The 17,235-nt window shown below is 40.6% G+C and overlaps 1 protein-coding gene across 1 annotated transcript; it reads right to left on the minus strand.

Moving 5' to 3' along the window:
• Nucleotides 1-978: 978 nt before the first annotated feature.
• ADH5 (alcohol dehydrogenase 5 (class III), chi polypeptide) lies at nucleotides 979-15,823 on the minus strand. The gene is made up of 9 exons (XM_020901643.2): nucleotides 15,715-15,823; nucleotides 13,082-13,183; nucleotides 11,395-11,536; nucleotides 10,793-10,880; nucleotides 5,180-5,399; nucleotides 4,770-5,030; nucleotides 3,500-3,635; nucleotides 1,414-1,552; nucleotides 979-1,275 (listed from the first exon to the last, which is right to left on the minus strand). Exons 1-9 carry the CDS (start codon nucleotides 15,724-15,726, stop codon nucleotides 1,251-1,253), a joined length of 1,125 nt encoding a protein of 374 aa, XP_020757302.2. The 5' UTR covers nucleotides 15,727-15,823; the 3' UTR covers nucleotides 979-1,250.
• Nucleotides 15,824-17,235: the final 1,412 nt, after the last annotated feature.

Raw genomic sequence — 17,235 nt, forward strand, 5'->3', positions numbered from 1 at the left:
GTAGTTCACATAGCTGAATACTACCGCACAGTGCTAAATGAATGGCAGCATCATATACAGCAGGGATTAATCACACAGCAATGAGTGAAAAGGCTGCAGAGTCAGATAGCATCAGGTTTAAAACATGTATGACAACACTGAAGACTGGAGAGTTTACAGATTGGTATAGTAAAAGGATGGCGACTTGGGTGACAGTGATCAACACCAGATTCTGGATGCTGACTATACCACAGGAGAGGAAAGGCAATGTGGTCTGGAAGAGTAAAAATGTTAAGATTTGACAAAATAAGTGCTTCGGTTTGGATATTCAGTATGTTAAGTGTTTTCCATATACTTGAAATAAGTTCACAGAGTGATCAACAGAAAACTGCCTACTTAAAAAGTAGTTTCAGTGATGAATTCTGGTGCTCTGTATGGGCCAGATGCCATACTAGGAACTGGGAATCTAAGTTTGAACAATGCATGGTATCTGCCCTCAAGAAGATAATCTTCAATGTCCCTGGTGGTCCAGTGGTTTAGAATCCACCTGCCAATGCAGGGGACACAGGTGCTATCCCTGGTCCAGGAAGATTTCACATGCCTTGGGGCAACTAAGCCCGTACACTCTATACAGCCTACGTGTTGCAACTCCTGAGCCCACACACCCTCGAGCCTGTGCTCTGCAACAAGAGAAGCCACCACAATGAGAAGTCCGTGCACTACAACTAGAGAGAGCTGGTGCAGTAACGAAGACCCAGTACAGCCAAAAAAAAAAAAAGGTAATCTCACCGAAGCAGATTTTGGTTGACTGGAGAAATCTGTTCTTTAATAATGGGTCTGAGATCCTTAAAAGTTATAAGAAAATTACCAATGACCGTGAAGACAGTGGCATACACTCACCACTGCCTTACCTCCTTCATCTTTCCTTTAAAGAATGAAGATAACAGAGGAATCATGAGAATGAATTCAGCATAAAACAGCTGACAACTCCCACACATATACAGGCATTCCTTTTATTACGTTAGAAATAGTCCTTAATGAGCTAGCAATCATTTATGTGAAGAAGAGACCAGAAAACAGATTTATGACAATATTAGACTTATCCTTGATTAGACATGTAGAAATTTACACACAAAACATTATTGCTTAGAGGAGGTTAATGAAGATCTAAGAAGCTGTGAACTTGAAAGAGCTCCTTTCTGCTTGTGTGGCTGCTCCAATCACACCCCAAGACTTAGTTACAAGGATGGAAAAATTCTCCTCTTTTGAACTTAAAGCTTTACAACAGTTCGGATACTGTAAGAGAAGAAAACAATAAACAAAGGTTCAGAATCATTTAACACCATTAAAACTTTTTTTTTTAAAAAATATTTCTCTCTCCATAAGCCCCATCATCACCACAGTCTATACTACACAGCTAAAGAGAAAGCTTACCTCTTTCCTGCATGCATCAGATCAAAGGCTTCATTAATTTGGTCAAAAGGCAGACTGTGAGTCACAAACTCATCAACTTTTATCTTTTTGGACATATATTCAGACACCAACTTTGGGACACTTTCTACACTCTTCCATCCTAAAGGAAATCATACATCTATTCATTACTTTTTCCAACAAATCTCTATAGTATGCTTATTACTTAGTAGGTGACAAAGACATTTAAAAGAATGAATTTAAGAGGAATGAAAAACTTCAAAATCAGCCTAGAGAGGAGGAAGAATTTAATACACATCTTTAGTTAAAAAAGCAGATGCCTTTTGAGCACTTTTTCTGTGTTAAGATTTACTAAAATCTCATTAAATATTAATAGAGATTTTAAAACTATACAGGACAGAACTCTAGAAGTCTCAAAACGAGCTTATTTAAGTCCACAAGAGTAAAATTTCTATAATCATGAAATTCAAGGAAGAAAAAAATTGATGTGATACATGACTTTATTTCTATGCTTTTAATTTCAACAATAAGGATAACATCTCAGAATAAAAAAACCAATGAACTGAAAAGCAAAGTAGAAGATCTTTACTTATATGTTAAGATTTTAAACAAAGCCAGATCCTTCAATTTTTCACTTGTATTAAAAGAAGCAGTAAATGTACAAATAAGTTTTCACATCTTTTAAACTAGGGTTTAATTTGGACTGTATTCCAAGCTTCCTTTGTGTGTGTGCTAAGTTGCTTCAGTTGTGTCCAACTCTGTGAACCCATGGACTGCTGCCCACCAGGCTCCTCTGTTCATGGGGTTCTCCAGGCAAGAATACTAGAGTGGGTTGCCTTCTCCAGGGAATCTTTCTGACCCTTTTCCAAATCTCCCTCCTTACATCCTCAACAGATTACCTTTTCATTCCAAACTGGTGCTTACCCCCCCGCCCCCCCATTTAAATCTCCTGGTAACTAAGACAACTACAGCCACCGCTATTCCCTACATCAAAACTTCTATTTACATTGAGTCATGTGTTAGCAACACCCACGGGGCCCCAAGACGCCAGCTTATTCCCCAACAAGCATGTGCTTGGGTGAGGCTTCAGTTAGAAGTGACTTCCAACCCCCCGGCTCAGTCTCCGAGACATTTTTAGAACATCCTCAGATACAGCTCTGGGCCCTCAGCGGATACCCTTGAGCTGCATGTGTGGCTCTACGAGTCTGTTCTACGAGTCTGTTCTCACACACTCGAGTGCGGCATACTAGTGTCTAGGGCTTTGGAAAGGCTTTAGTCAGCTTGACATCTTCCTTGACAAACTGTGTAGTATAAAGAAGGAAAACTTTGGCCAAACCCCTCATTTTTCATACTTTCCCAATCTTCTGGTCTTGAAAAAAAAAAATGTGGCATGATATGAGGCAGGGAATAAGACGCTTTGTTAGACGCAGATTGTTTCATTTGAAAGTCATGCTATGTAATACTTTTTCCTTAGGAGAATGGTAAGGATATAAGTATATTTTTAAAAAATCTATTAAAAACTTAAGATTTACTTCATTCACAACAGTTGGGATATATAAACATGTTTTGATGTCTCTTCTCTTCCCTAGCCAAGCAACCCTAAGAAAGATAGAAACTGTTTCTTAGCATTCTCCTGGCAGTTGGCAACCCCAAGTAACCACATACTCAGGATCACTCAAGGGAAAAATGATCAGTCTGGCAGCTTTTCCATTTTGTTATAAGGCTCCGTCTAACTTAATGTTTTACTCAGACTGGTTACTGCTGAAATCAGCACTGTTTAGAGAGAAGCATGATCACATCCAGGGATCACTGCACTCTCTGGTAAAATGAGTAAAAAAATGCCAATGACCTATATAAGTCTACCAGATGACACAAGGTGGCTGGCCTGGTTTATCCCGTATCCAGCTTCTGACCTAGTCCCAGCTATTTCATTAATGGAATATTAGGGTTTTTTTTTCAGTGTATAAAAAGTAGCCTTGTGTTTCAGAAGAAGCTGAGCACCTCCCCAGTCCCCAGGGTTAGTACTCATTGGGATTACAATTCTGCTGAAGGAAATAACAGAAGAAAATGTCCTCATCTATCAAATTACCTCCAAAGGCAGTGCCTTTCCACGTGCGGCCTGTGACTAGCTGGAACGGACGAGTGGCGATTTCTTCACCAGAGGCAGCTACTCCCACTACCACGCTGGTGCCCCAGCCTTTGTGGCAGGCCTCCAGCGCGGCTCTCTGCAGGTAAACCACAGAAGTCAGTGCATTGTGCTAAGGATATCTACTTCCCCAGAAACTTCTGGGGGACAGGGTAGTGGTACAGAGAGTTTCTTTAGAAAAATGGCAACAAAATGATCAAAGTGTTTATTAAGTTTAATTTTATTGAACAATTTTAACAGGTACTTTTATTATTTTTTTTTATTATTACTATTTTTATTATTTATTTTTTTTTTATTAGTTGGAGGCTAATTACTTTACAATATTGTAGTGGGTTTTGTCATACATTGACATGAATCAGCCATGGATTTACATGTTAACAGGTACTTTTAAAAGAATTTGCTAACTTGGCTAAATATTAACACAAATTGAAAGAATTTAAAGCTTTTATTTGTTGTCTACTTTAAAAAGTAAGTCTTAGCACGAAATTCTAAAGAGCATAATAAAGGCAGCAGCAGAGAAGTAACAGTAATATTCCTGGTGGGTGTCTACTCTGTCAAGTATATGCCTACAATACCTATACCTGATCACTGTCTGCATTTTACACTTGAGGAAACAGATTTAAAGAAGTTAAGTAGTTGCTCAAGGTTACTGAGTTACTATGTGGATATATATCTAATTCCAAAACTCATGTTCTCTATAACTGCATCATTTTGCCTTTTCATTTAATGAAATGCACTTTAAGATTTAGCATAGACTGAAAGGTAAAGAAACATTTTCCTTCATCTTTCCCTTGTATAGTTCAATAGTTATTTTCCCCTTATTTCAGCAACCATTCTTATTCGAGAATTTAAGGCTTCTCCTTTGCAAAAAAACTCAATTTTTTATCTTGAGAGCTTGTTTGGAGGCTCTAGCAGGGGAGCGCAGCTACTCGTATACCCTTGACCAAAGACCGGTCCTCCTCTATCGGGGATGGTCGTCCTCTTCGACTGAGCGCACAGCTTCAGGAGGGACGCACATGGAGTGGTGAGGGAGGAAGGGGGCACCCGCCTAGCCAGCCAGATCAGACGAATCAACCCTGGCGATCAATGGGGTGACAGATGTCATAACCAGATCGCCCTCACATCCAATTTTTTATCTTAATAAAGGAAATTACATTTAAAAAGGCAATTACACACACACACAAGCACATGGAATGAAACCAGGCATACTCACCATGACTTTCACATTACCAATACACTCAAACGAATAGTCGACTCCCCCATCAGTCATCTCAATGAGCACTTCCTGGATCGGTTTACTGAAGTCCTGGGGGTTAATACACTCAGAGGCCCCAAACTCCTTGGCTCTTGTGAATTTGTCCTTATTGATGTCCACACCAATGATCCGGGTTGCACCGGCCACCTTACAGCCCATGATAACTGCCAGTCCAACTCCTCCCAGGCCAAAGACAGCACACGTAGAGCCTGGCTCCACCTGACATTAAAGACAGCCTATAAGGTCCTCATTCACAAGAGTCAGCGAAATCATCAGGTTTCTTACAGGTTGGGCCAAGTTCACTATTTCAGCAAAGCTTTGCTGTATGAAGTGAGAAGGTGGAAGCTAAAACCCAGGCCAACACTTACCTTGGCAGCATTCAAAGCTGCACCATAACCAGTTGAAATGCCACAACCCAGAAGGCATACTTTATCCAGAGGTGCTAAAGGATCAATTTTAGCAACAGAAATGTCAGCCACAACTGTGTATTCAGAAAACGTGCTGGTTCCCATGTAATGTAAAATTGTCTTTCCTTTACAAGTAAATCTGCTAGTGCCATCTGGCATTAATCCTTTTCCTTGAGTGACTCTAAAGAAAAAGAAATCAATGTTTTAAAATGATGACCAGTAAATAGTTAGAAGACTGTGCTAAGACCAAAACTCTAATTTCTAATGTATTTATTAATCAATTTACCACCTTTCACCAATGCCTGATTAGGAAAACTTTTAAAAGAATTATAATCTTATGAATCTTTTCCAACATTCAATATCCTTCCAGATTACCTGTTAAGAGTACTGAAATAATTTTAACAGGTACAACTTATGGATCACACGAAATGATTTAAAAATTCCACCATGTGACCCTATATGCGAGACAGCAAAAGAGACACAGATGTAAAGAACAGTCTTTTGGACTCTGTGGGAGAAGGCGAGGGTGGGATGATTTGAGAGGGTAGCGTTGAAATGTGTATATTATCACATGTGAAGTGGGCTGCCAGTCCAGGTTCCATGCATGAGACAGCATGCTCAGGGCTGGTGCAATGGGATGACCCTGGGGGGTCGGATGGGGAGGAAGGTGAGAGGGGGGTTCTGAATGGGGAACACATGTGCACCTGTGGCTGATTCATGTTGATGTATGGCAAAAACCACTATAGTATTGTAAAGTAATTAGCCTCCAACTAATAAAAATAAGTGGAAAAAAAAAAAAAAGGCAGAGACATTACTTTGTCAACAAAGGTCCGTCTAGTCAAGGCTATGATTTTTCCAGTGGTCATGTATGGATGTGAGAGTTGGACTATAAAGAAAGCTGAGCGCAGAAGAATTGATGCTTTTGAACTGTGGTGCTGGAGAAGACTCTTGAGAGTCCCTTGGACTGCAAAAAAGATCCAACCAGTCCATCCTAAAGGAGATCAGTCCTGGGTGTTCACTGGAAGGACTGATGTTGAAGCTGAAACTCCAATACTTTGGCCACCTGATACGAAGAGCTGACTCACTGGAAAAGACCCTAATGCTGGGAAGGATTAAGGGCAGGAGGAGAAGGGGATGACAGAGGATAAGATGGTTGGATGGCATCATCGATTCAATGGACATGGGTTTGGGTGGACTCCGGGAGTTGGTGATGGACAGGGAGGCCTGGCATGCTGTGGTTCATGGGGTCACAAAGAGTCGGACACGACTGAGTGACTGAACTATATCAGCAGATAAAAGTAGATGTCCAAACTGGTTAATTCAGATTTCTTAGGAGGCCTATTTCAAAAGTGTAATAGTCCCCATGGATTCAAGTTATCTTCTCTCTTGCAACGGTTTCAAAATTATTTTTTATATTCTAAGTGGTTGATGTAACAGCTTCCTTAGGAATATGGGCCCTAAAGGCAGACACAGTCAATCAGTTCAGTCGCTCAGTTGTGTCCAACTCTTTGAGACCCCATGGACTGCAACATGCCAGGCCTCCCTGGCCATCAACAACTCCCGGAGATTACTCAAATTCATGACCATTGAGTCGGTGATGCCATCCAACCATCTCACCCTCTGTCATCCCCTTCTTCTGCTTTCAATCTTTCCCAGCATCAGTCTTTTCAAATGAGTCAGTTCTTCGCATCAGGTGGCCAAAATATTGGAGTTTCACCTTCAGCATCAGTCCTTCCAATGAATATTAGGATTGATTTCCTTTAGGATGGACTGGTTGGATCTTTTTTGCAGTCCAAGGGACTCTCAAGAGTCTTCTTAAACACCACAGTTCAAAACCATCAATTCTTTGGTGCTCACCTTTCTTTATAGTCCAACTCTCACATCCATACATCATTACTGGAAAAACCATAGCCTTGACTAGACAGACCTCTGTTGGCAAAGTAATGTCTCTGCTTCTTAATATGCTCTCTAGGTTGGTCATAACTTTTCTTCCAAGGAGCAAGCGTCTTTTAATTTCATGGCTGCAGTCACCATCTGCAGTGATTTTGGAGCCCAAAGAAATAAAAGTCTCTCACTGTTTCCCCATCTATTTGCCATGAAGTGATGGGACCAGATGCCATGATCTTAGTTTTCTGAATGTTGAGCTTTAAACCAACTTTTTCACTCTCCTCTTTCACTTTCATCAAGAGGCCCTTTAGTTCTTCACTTTCTGCCATAAGAGTGGTGTCATCTGCATATCTGAGGTTATTGATACTTCTCCCAGCAATCTTGATTCTAGCTTGTGCTTCATCCAGCCCAGCGTTTCTCATGATGTACTCTGCATATAAGTTAAACAAGCAGGGTGACAATATACAGCCTTGACGTACTCCTTTTCCTATTTGGTACCAGTCTGTTCCATGTCCAGTTCTAACTGCTGCTTCTTGACCTGCATACAGATTTCTCAAGAGGCAGGTCAGGCGGTCTGGTATTCCCATCTTTTAGAATTTTCCAGTTTGTTGTGATCCACACAGTCAAAGGCTTTGGCATAGTCAATGAAGCAGAAATAGCTGTTTTTCTGGAACACTCTTGCTTTTTTGATGATCCAGCGGATGTTGGCAATTTGATCTCTGGTTCCTCTGCCCTTTCTAAAACCAGCCTGAACATCTGGAAGTTCATGGTTCACAGACTGTTGAAGCCTGGCTTGGAGAATTTTGAGCATTACTTTACTAGTGTGTGAGATGAGTATAACTGTGCGATCGTTTGAGCATTCTTTGGCATTGCCTTTCTTTGGGATTGGTATGAAAACTGACCTTTTCCAGTCCTGTGGCCACTGCTGAGTTCTCCAAATTTGCTGGCATATTGAGCGCAGCACTTTCAACAGCATCATCTTTTAGAATTTGAAACAGCTCAACTGGAATTCCATCATCGCCACTAGCTTTGTTCATAGTGATGCTTCCTGAGGCCCACTTGACTTTGCATTCCAGGATGTCTGGCTCTAGGTGAGTGATCACACCATCATGATTATCTGAGTTGTGAAGATCTGTTTTGTATAGTTCTTCTGTGTATTCTTGCCACCTCTTCTTAATGTCTTCTGCTTCTATTAGGTCCATACCATTTCTGTCTTTTACTGAGCCCATCTTTGCATGAAATGTTTCCTTGATATCTTTAATTTTCTTGAAGAGATCTCTAGTCTTTCCCATTCTATTGTTTTCTTGTATTTCTTTGCACCAATCACTGAGGAAGGCTTTGTTATTTCTCCTTGCTATTCCTTGGAACTCTGCATTCAAATAGTGTGTATATATACCATATATATACATACCATATATATATATATATATGGTATATATATCTTTCCTTTTCTCCTTTGCTTTTTGCTTCTCTTCTATTCACAGCTATTTGTAAGGCCTCCTCAGACAACATTTTGCCTTTTTGCATTTCTTTTCCTTGGGGATGGTCTTGATCCCTGTCTCCTGTACAGTGTCATGAACCTATGTCTATAGTTTTTCAGGCACCCTATCAGATCTAATCCTTTGAATCTATTTCTCACTTGCCCTGTATAATCATAAGGGGATTTGATTTAGGTCATATCTGAATGGTCTAGTGGTTTTCCATAGTTTCTTCAATTTAAGCCTGAATTTGGCAATAAGGAGTTCATGGTCTGTGCCCCAGTTAGCTCCCAATCTTGTTTTTGCTGTTTCATCCTGTACTCCAAGGCCAAACTTGCCTGTTACTCCAGGTATTTCTTGATTCCCTACTTTTGCATTCCAGTCCCCTATAATGAACAGGACATCTTTGGTGTTAGTTCTAGAGGGTCACACACACTTGTGTTCAAATCCCATGTGGCCCTTGTGAAGTGAGTTAACCTCTGTGCCTTCATTTCATCATTAGAAAATCAGAGAAACCATCTTTCTTAGAGATTGCTAAGATCAAATGAGAGGTTATATAAGCATTAGCATTGTGCCTGGCACAGAGTGCTTAATAACTATGTTACTTTTAATAAAAATAAACACTAGAACTTGATGTACACTCTTGCATAAACCCTTTGGAATATATATGAATAAATAAAATATATATAGATGGAGAAAATGTCAACTGCCTGTGGATTCAAGAACATTTCCTTTGAGAGAAACAGAAATACGACCAGAAACAAACAGGTGACAAAGCTCTACCCCAATAACCTTTATATCTTTATGAGAGCAAGTTAAATTTGCTTAGCTCTCAATGTCAGAAACTGCTCTGCTCTCAGAAGATGCTCATGAACAAAAGGTGATATGGGATATATTCTAAGCTTTGAAAGAACTTGTCCTTCTAAAAGCTTACAGCCACAAAAAAGCCTATAACCATTACTCTACTTGGTATTTCAGAAGTCTTTCAGATAGTGTTTGGAATTCCCTTTAAAAAGGCCAAATTTTTATTTTTTTGGTTCTAGTTTTGTAACTGTGTTTATGTGATAAAATAAATGCAATTTTGTTTTCCAAAAAAAGAAACTAATTTTGTCAATGGCTTTAGAAAACAATGCAAAAACAAACAGATCTCCCAAATACTGCTGGGTGGGAGTATATCCCATGACTCAGCAACTTCAATCTTATTAGAGAAATAACCAAGAGAAAGTTGCATAAATGTCCACCAAGATATCCATCAGGGAACACAAATGGATGCTCCAAGTGGCACTAACCATAGCAGGGTCAAACTGGGGAGCAATGTAAATGTCCATGAACAGGAGAAAGGGTAAACAGAGATATTTGGAATGAAACAAGAGAATCAGAGGAATACAGCAGCGTGGCCACCTCAACAGACATTATGAATGAAAGAAACCAGGCAAAAGAGCACATACTGCATAATTCTGTTTATATGAAGTTTTACAGTCAAAAATAACAATAGTGGTTACCTTTGAGGGAGGTAGGTGTTGACTTGTAAGGGACATGAAGAACTTTGTGGGCAGCTGGAAGGGTTTTCTATCTTGATCTGAGTGAAGGTTATAACTATTAGGTGTGTACAGGCATAAAAATTCATGGAGCTGTACACTTAGTATTTGTACACTTTAATTACCTCATTATATGTATGTTCTACTTCAGTGACAAAAAAGGGGCAAAGGGGGGAAAATAGACACAAGATCTTAAATGCCTCAAAGAAGTTCTTTAAGTGTGTTACCTTGCTACAATAAAATAACCACCTTTTCTTTGTCAAAGGGTTATGTTATCTCTTGGAGTCTTCCCAAAACCTTATGAGCTAAGTTTTATTACTTTGGTTTCATGGACAATAAAATGGCTCATAAAAATGCCTTCATTCAATTTCATAACCATGTCCCTCCTTACTACCTATTTTGGCAAATTTAGCCTAGTTTTATGGAAAGAGAATGGGTTCAGAAAATTGTTTTATCTCTCCTAACAGCAGATGATGCTGAGCACACCACTTAATTTCCAAGTCTAAATCTTCTCATCTATGAAAATACAGTGATACCAGTGATAATGACAGGTTCCCATAAAGACAGAATGAAATAATGCACATAGAATGCTCTGTATAAATTGCCAAATAATTACTTATCATGATTAATATTACCTCTTGTTTTAAGAATAAAATAAAAAAAACACTAACCTTATTTTCTGGCAAAGGTTTGTTTTAGGATTCAGACAAAATTTGCATTCTCCACACTGGGGGATGTAGAGTGGGATGACAGTATCACCTAGAAAACAAACGAAAGGACACTATCCTGAATTGGTAGCACCTGATTCTAAACAAATACCTCAGCCCCTACAAATTCCCATTCTTGTCAACTCACACAGCTTTGCAGGTTAACAACTTTAAGGCCTAAAACTTTACCTACATAACATCATTCAGACACTGCCTGACTGTGCAGGGAGAAAAAAAACCAGTTTCAAATTTTTATCTAAATGAAACTTTTAAAACAGTAAGTGGAGAACAAGGAGGTCATGTGCTTCAATAAACTGACTTGATGCATCTTCAAAAATTCTTGCTTAATTGGGCAAAAACCATGTCAGATAAGTGGCAGTCTCATAATCAGAAAGGAAAAAGCTCTCAAATATTTGTCTTTTCCAGATGAGGAATAAAATCAATCTTGACAACTTACTTAGGCGGTAACTTATTCACAAATAAACAATGTATAGTTTATTAGAAATATAATTTCCTATAAAAATAAGCCAAAACTGTAAAATCAGTGGTTCAAATACCCTCCTTACCTGCCTTCAGCTTAGTAACTCCTTCACCAACACTCTCCACAATTCCAGCACCTTCATGTCCCAAGATCACTGGATAATTCCCTTCAGGATCAGCCCCACTCAATGTATAGGCATCAGTGTGGCAGACTGCAGTGGCAATAATCTAACAGGATATTAAATAGCGTCTAAGTGTATGCACATGCAATTCAGAGTGACACATAGGTCAAAGGAGAGACATTTTTACTTAACAGCATATTTTATTGATTAGAAGATATATTTCTTTCATATTTTAACCTCTCTAAAATCAGCACGTGTTTATCACCGATGGCATCTTAACAACTGGAATTGGCAGCATTTTCTTAGTGGTACATAAACGTAATGCTATATTTATAGGCAATGAAACACAGTGTATCTATTCTCCTTTTCAATACATGTCAGCAGGAGAAGGTAAACCAGGGCATGTTATGGACATGGTGCTTTCTGCGGGTGTGAAGAGAACACCACCTGTGTGCAAGTGCAGGTAGAGCCCATCTCACTGCTGGTCTCCTCCTGACTGTTGGGGAATGAGATTTCTAAAAAGACATATGCCAGCTTGCTTGGTCTACGGCAAAACTCAAGAGCCTTTATTGGAACCAACTCCCTCTTTAGCAGCCACACAGAATTTCTGCTTAAATAAGCCCTTTATCCCAATTTTTCTGGCTTTCAAGTATCTCTTTTCTTTTCAAACTGTCAAAAGCACAGAAAGGAAAAGTCTTGAGAGTGTCCCTTTTTCTGCTTCTCACATTTAAACCCAATTACAATGTAACATTCTTAGCTGTTTGTTAGCAGTTTCCCAGGGAAGACCAGTAGCCCTGTACAGTTCATATTAGCACATTCAGGATCTACTTTTTCTTTAGTAGCAAAATCACAATCAGGTTGATTTCTATAAAGATTTCAGATTCCTGGGCCTGGGTTAAAAGAATCTGAAAAAGTTATTTGGCCCTGGCTTCTCGACTTGTTAAATGTGATTCCCTGGAAGCATGAGAACTGGAGGTGGGATGGGGGAAGTATACTCCAATTCACAGCAAAAAATGGTTATTACTCAATGGTCATTACTTTAAAAGACTGATTTTACATCACAAGTACACAGTAGAATGCCAGAGTATCCAGCTGGCTGCCTTGTGCAATATGCTTCTCTCCAGGGGTAACTTCACTTTCTCTGACACAGAAGAGATTAAGAGGTGCTGGAATAATGAATCCCCTGAACCTTGGACTTGTCTGCAAAGGTCAGTACATTTTAAAGCTCTCTAAGCAAGCCTGCTTCACTTGCTTGTTGATCCAGTCAGTTAGGAACCTGTTCCCAAATCTTATTTGAAGTTTCTTCCAATAATCCAAAGAATCTTAAGAGTACATCTTAAGTTATGGGATCAGCAGAAAGGGGAACATCCTATAAAGTCACCCTAAACCCAGGCTACAGAAGATCAATTGCGCTCATCCACTGATCCATGGAGAAGGCTGTTCAGTGCAACACCAAAGCTAAAAAGAGGAGAGGAGCACTGCAGAAGTGAGAGGGATGGACTGAGAGCTGGGATTCTAAGGCTGGATGACTCTCAGGCCCTTCTCCTTGACACTGTCCTTGGGGATTTTGCCTCTGAAGACCTCAGAGGACTCAGCTACCCAGAGACCTAGTTGTAGGCCTTCTCTTCCAGTGCCTTAGATGTTTCATTACCTTAATTCGAACTTCATGAGCCTTTGGGGGTGCCACCTCTACCTCCTCTATAGAAAGAGGCTTCCCAGCCTCCCAGGCAACTGCAGCCTTGCACTTGATAACCTGCAATGGGAAAACAGAGCAAGATGTTTATCCTCCTGAACTAATCACAGCTACTTAATTCAGATGATGATGAATGCTAATCTTAGAAAGTATATCACAGATTCACAATGGCACAACTCCAAGTGATATTGAGAATTGCCTGGCATGTGTTTATACTTTATATAAATAGTACTCATTAAAAAATTTTCATTGAGATGATCACATGTGGAAGTTTCATTCAGGAATTCCCTGGTGGTCCAGTGGTTAGGACTCAGCACTTTCACTGCTGGGGCCTGGGTTCCTGGTGGTGGGGGCGAGGGAGGGGAAAACTCAGATCCCTGCAAGCTGCATGACCAAAAAAAAGTTTCATTCATCAAATATTTAATCACCCTCTACAACGCATAAGCAGGAGAAGGTTAAGAATACAGGTTCCAAGAGAATCTGATTCAGTAGTCTGGTATAGGGCCCAAGGGCACTGAATGCTTAAGATGTGCCCTATGAAGTTTTTTTGCTCAGGCTGGTGTAAGTAACACTGGTTTACTGTAAAACTGCAAAGCGGGAAGTGGTAAAAGGAGGAGAATCAGAATGGGGAATCTAAAAAAAACCCCGCATCTATCCCTTTCAATTGTGCTATGCAATGCAGTAGCCACCTATCACATGTAGCTCTTGAGCACCTGAAAAATGGCCAGTTTGAACTGAAATAAGCTGTACCTGTCAAATAATCCCAGGTTTTGAAGACTCATTATTAAAAAAATACTGATTACATGTTGAGATGGTATTTTGAATATACTGGGTTAAATTTTAATCCAACTTACAGAAATTTTAATGTGGCTAATAGAAAAATTCAAATTATATACATGACTCATATTGTATTTCTATAGTATAGTGCACTTTAGAGATTACAGTTGGTATACTTCTCCTTTACCAGAGAATCAAGTATAATGAGGAAGGTTTTGATTAGTTCACAGAACGATTATGAAACATGTTTATGGAATAAAGGTCGTGCTGAGTTTATAGTAGACTTGAAAGCCAATAATTACAAAATGTGTGATTTAAAGGGAGAGGCACAAAGTGCTACAGAATGCAAAATGTGGAGAAAGAGTGTAACAGTGTAACTTTAGTTGGTGGGTTTGGGGAAGCGTCACTTTTAACTGGGATGAAAGATGAGGAATAGTGACATAAAGATAAAGTATCTACATATAGCATGATTGTGAGCTGTGGATATGAAAATGAAGCCCCTGATACAGTCCTTGACAAGGTGCAGCTTTGCAGAAATAAGTTAGTAGCCATTAGTAGCAAGAGAACAAAGAGTGGAGGAAAAGAGCTGAACTATGCATAAGGATGAGTGGCTTGCATAAACTTATGAGGCTGGAAATAATCACTTTTAAAATTAAAATGTAGATATTAAATGCTGATAAAAATTTATACACTGCATTAGAAACTTTTTTCACCTCAACGTACCATAAATCCCAAACTCCAAAGGTAAAATTCAAAATAATAACAATGAAATCACATATTCTAGAGATCTGAAGCGACAAGAATAAATAATTCATTCATAATCTAAGCTTTAACTCCCTTCTCCCCCCTTTTAAAGCATATCTGAAAGTTTAACGTTTTCCTTTCAATAACAATTCTAAACAAAACAAAGCCTCACTCTAAATCCGCAGGCAACTGCCCTGCTTCAATCTCTCAACTATCACAGGAAAAACAGCTGCCAACTTGTTAAATCTTAAAGATCGTTTAGACTTTATCATTTCTATTCAAGTTCAAATCTTTCAAGAACATAACTTTGTAAAGCATTAAAACAAACAGCGACGTTGGATTAATCCTGTTACTCGCATATTTCTGCCTTTACTGGCTAATGTGTATTTCAGGAACTTTTAATAGTCTGTTGCACAGGGTGCAACCCCGGATGACTATTCTTAGTGTGACCACTAATCGCGACTAACCTGTAACTCTCGTTTTTTATATAAAATGGGGTACTATCTAGCATAGGTGTTACAAAAGGATTAAAGTAGGGTGTGTATAAAGCTCTGGTGCCCAGGTGCTCCAAAACGTTACGAAGCCTTCCAAAAGTACAGTCCTTGGAGGCAGAATAATAGCTCAATTATGAACTACTATGGTGAAACACAACCTAGGGGTTAGGAGCACGGGCTCCGGCTGCAGCTTTGCTACCTGTAAGTATAATCCACAGCAAGTCATGTACCTTTAAGTACGCAAACCGTGGGGACTCTTAAACCACCTCCAAAATACCAGGATACCGATCCCACTCCACCCCCACTCTTCGGTTCTCCCCACCCCCATCCCGCTTCGGCTGCCCCCGAAGCAGCAGAAACCGCCCACGAAAGGAGCCGAAACAAAGTTTCCTCCCTCCCTCCCCGCTGAGCAGCTAGCTCTCCACGGCCGCGTTTCAGCTCCACCAGCCAGAGTCAGGCTCCGGGCCAAGCCCCGCGCGCCCCCCACTCCCCTCAAGCCAGCGGCCAGGTTCAGCTCTATGCTTTCCCTCTCTCCCTCCCTTTCTTGGACTCAGCCAGCGTAACAGCTGATTATACCTGGTCCGCCATTTCCTCAGACTGCAGTCAGCCTGAAGCAGACGACTGGAAACAGCCCTGCAGGGTCGCGGATGTGGGCGGGGCATGCGTCCGCCTGTGCAGGGGTGAGCGTGGAGGCGGGGGTTGCGGGGGTTGGAACGTGGCGGGTGGGGCTTGAGGCCTGGCAAGGCCGGAGCGCTAGTTGATACCAGGTGGTCTCGCGAGAAGTTGGGGTTTCCAGTAGGCTGGAAAGCGGCGGCGGACGCTCAGAGAGCAACGCAGAACAATCTGTAAAATATGTCAGATGAGGGTTTCCCCGTGTAACTGTAGCCCAGGCAGCGTAGATAAAGCTTATAAAGGAGAGATATAGAGGGCGAGGAACCAGGAATTTCACTGGAAGTACGTGAGAAACCGTAAGAGGACTGCACCTTCTACACACCTTGTGGGCACGCCTTGAGGGCTCAAGATGAGTGAGATAGAGCTCTGCAGGAGAGGCCCCATCACTGAGCTTTGAGAAGGATAAAGGGCACCGCCAAAACGGGGGCTTATTGGGAAAAGTCCCAGTGTCAACTTGGAAAAAAAAAATAGCACAAAGGAAGATCTGTGAGTTGAGTTTCTTCAGTGCCTTACTGAGGACTGTGGCCTGGAGACAGCCCCTCAGATATCCCTGAGGAGCTATTCTGAAAAGGTGGGGGAGGTCTAGTATACGTGTGATTTTGGGGTGCGGAGTTGAAGTCAAGCATACATCTCCTGGAGGATTATTGCTAGTCCTGAGGAACAGATATATAAATGAGTTTTGTGTTTTTTCTAAATATGGGAGGATGTGAGAATCTAGGTTCTAAAAATGTTTCTCTTGAAATATTTCTAAGTATCTAAGGGCCTATTTCGCCTATTTTGTCAGAGCGCAGAGTGCCTCTTGATCTTTTCCCGGAATTTCTCTCAGTGTGTACATGCGGGTCAGTGATTGCTGTGGCTAATAACTCAGGCCTTGTAGAACTGGATGGTGGGCAACATTCTTCAGTTTACTCCAGGCTCCTATTCCAGCTGCTGCTGAAGGGTGAGTAGGATTTATAGTGGTGGTTCATAGGACATGGAGAAGGGGGCAGTGAAAAATCTCTGGGACATGGATGCAGTTGATGTGTTTTTAGATTGGAGCAGAGTATATAGAGAGGAAGGATGGATTATTTGCTAGTTTACTTTTAAACTCTGTTAGGGATGCTGAATTTTATTAGAATGGCTTTATTGGACAGACCACTCTCTTCTTGCTGCTCTTTTTTTTAATGGCATTTTAATGGCTCTTTCTCAGTATGCACCTTAAGTGTTGGTGCTCTCACAAGCATGTCCAAACTGTTTCACATCACCCACTTATCTTTACCGTGGCTCTAACTTTTATTTTAATAGAGACAACTTCTAGATTGTGAATCAGGATGGCTTCTGGTAAACTCAAGACTTGAAAAGTTCCTCAAGTCAATGTTAAATACTGAATCACAGATTAAAGAAGCTCAGGGAACACCAGGGAGCCTAATGCCAAAAGACAAAACA

Source organism: Odocoileus virginianus, chromosome 21 (genome assembly GCF_023699985.2).
Source record: "Odocoileus virginianus isolate 20LAN1187 ecotype Illinois chromosome 21, Ovbor_1.2, whole genome shotgun sequence".
In the NCBI taxonomy this organism is placed as follows: domain Eukaryota; kingdom Metazoa; phylum Chordata; class Mammalia; order Artiodactyla; family Cervidae; genus Odocoileus; species Odocoileus virginianus.

Coding starts and splice junctions, on each gene's coding strand:
- ADH5 (XM_020901643.2), bottom strand. Junction 3,636..4,769: donor TTGGTAATGTGAAAGTCATG/GTGAGTATGCCT, acceptor GTTTACCTGCAG/AGAGCCGCGCTGGAGGCCTG. Junction 1,553..3,499: donor GAAAGGCACTGCCTTTGGAG/GTAATTTGATAG, acceptor GATTTCCTTTAG/GATGGAAGAGTGTAGAAAGT.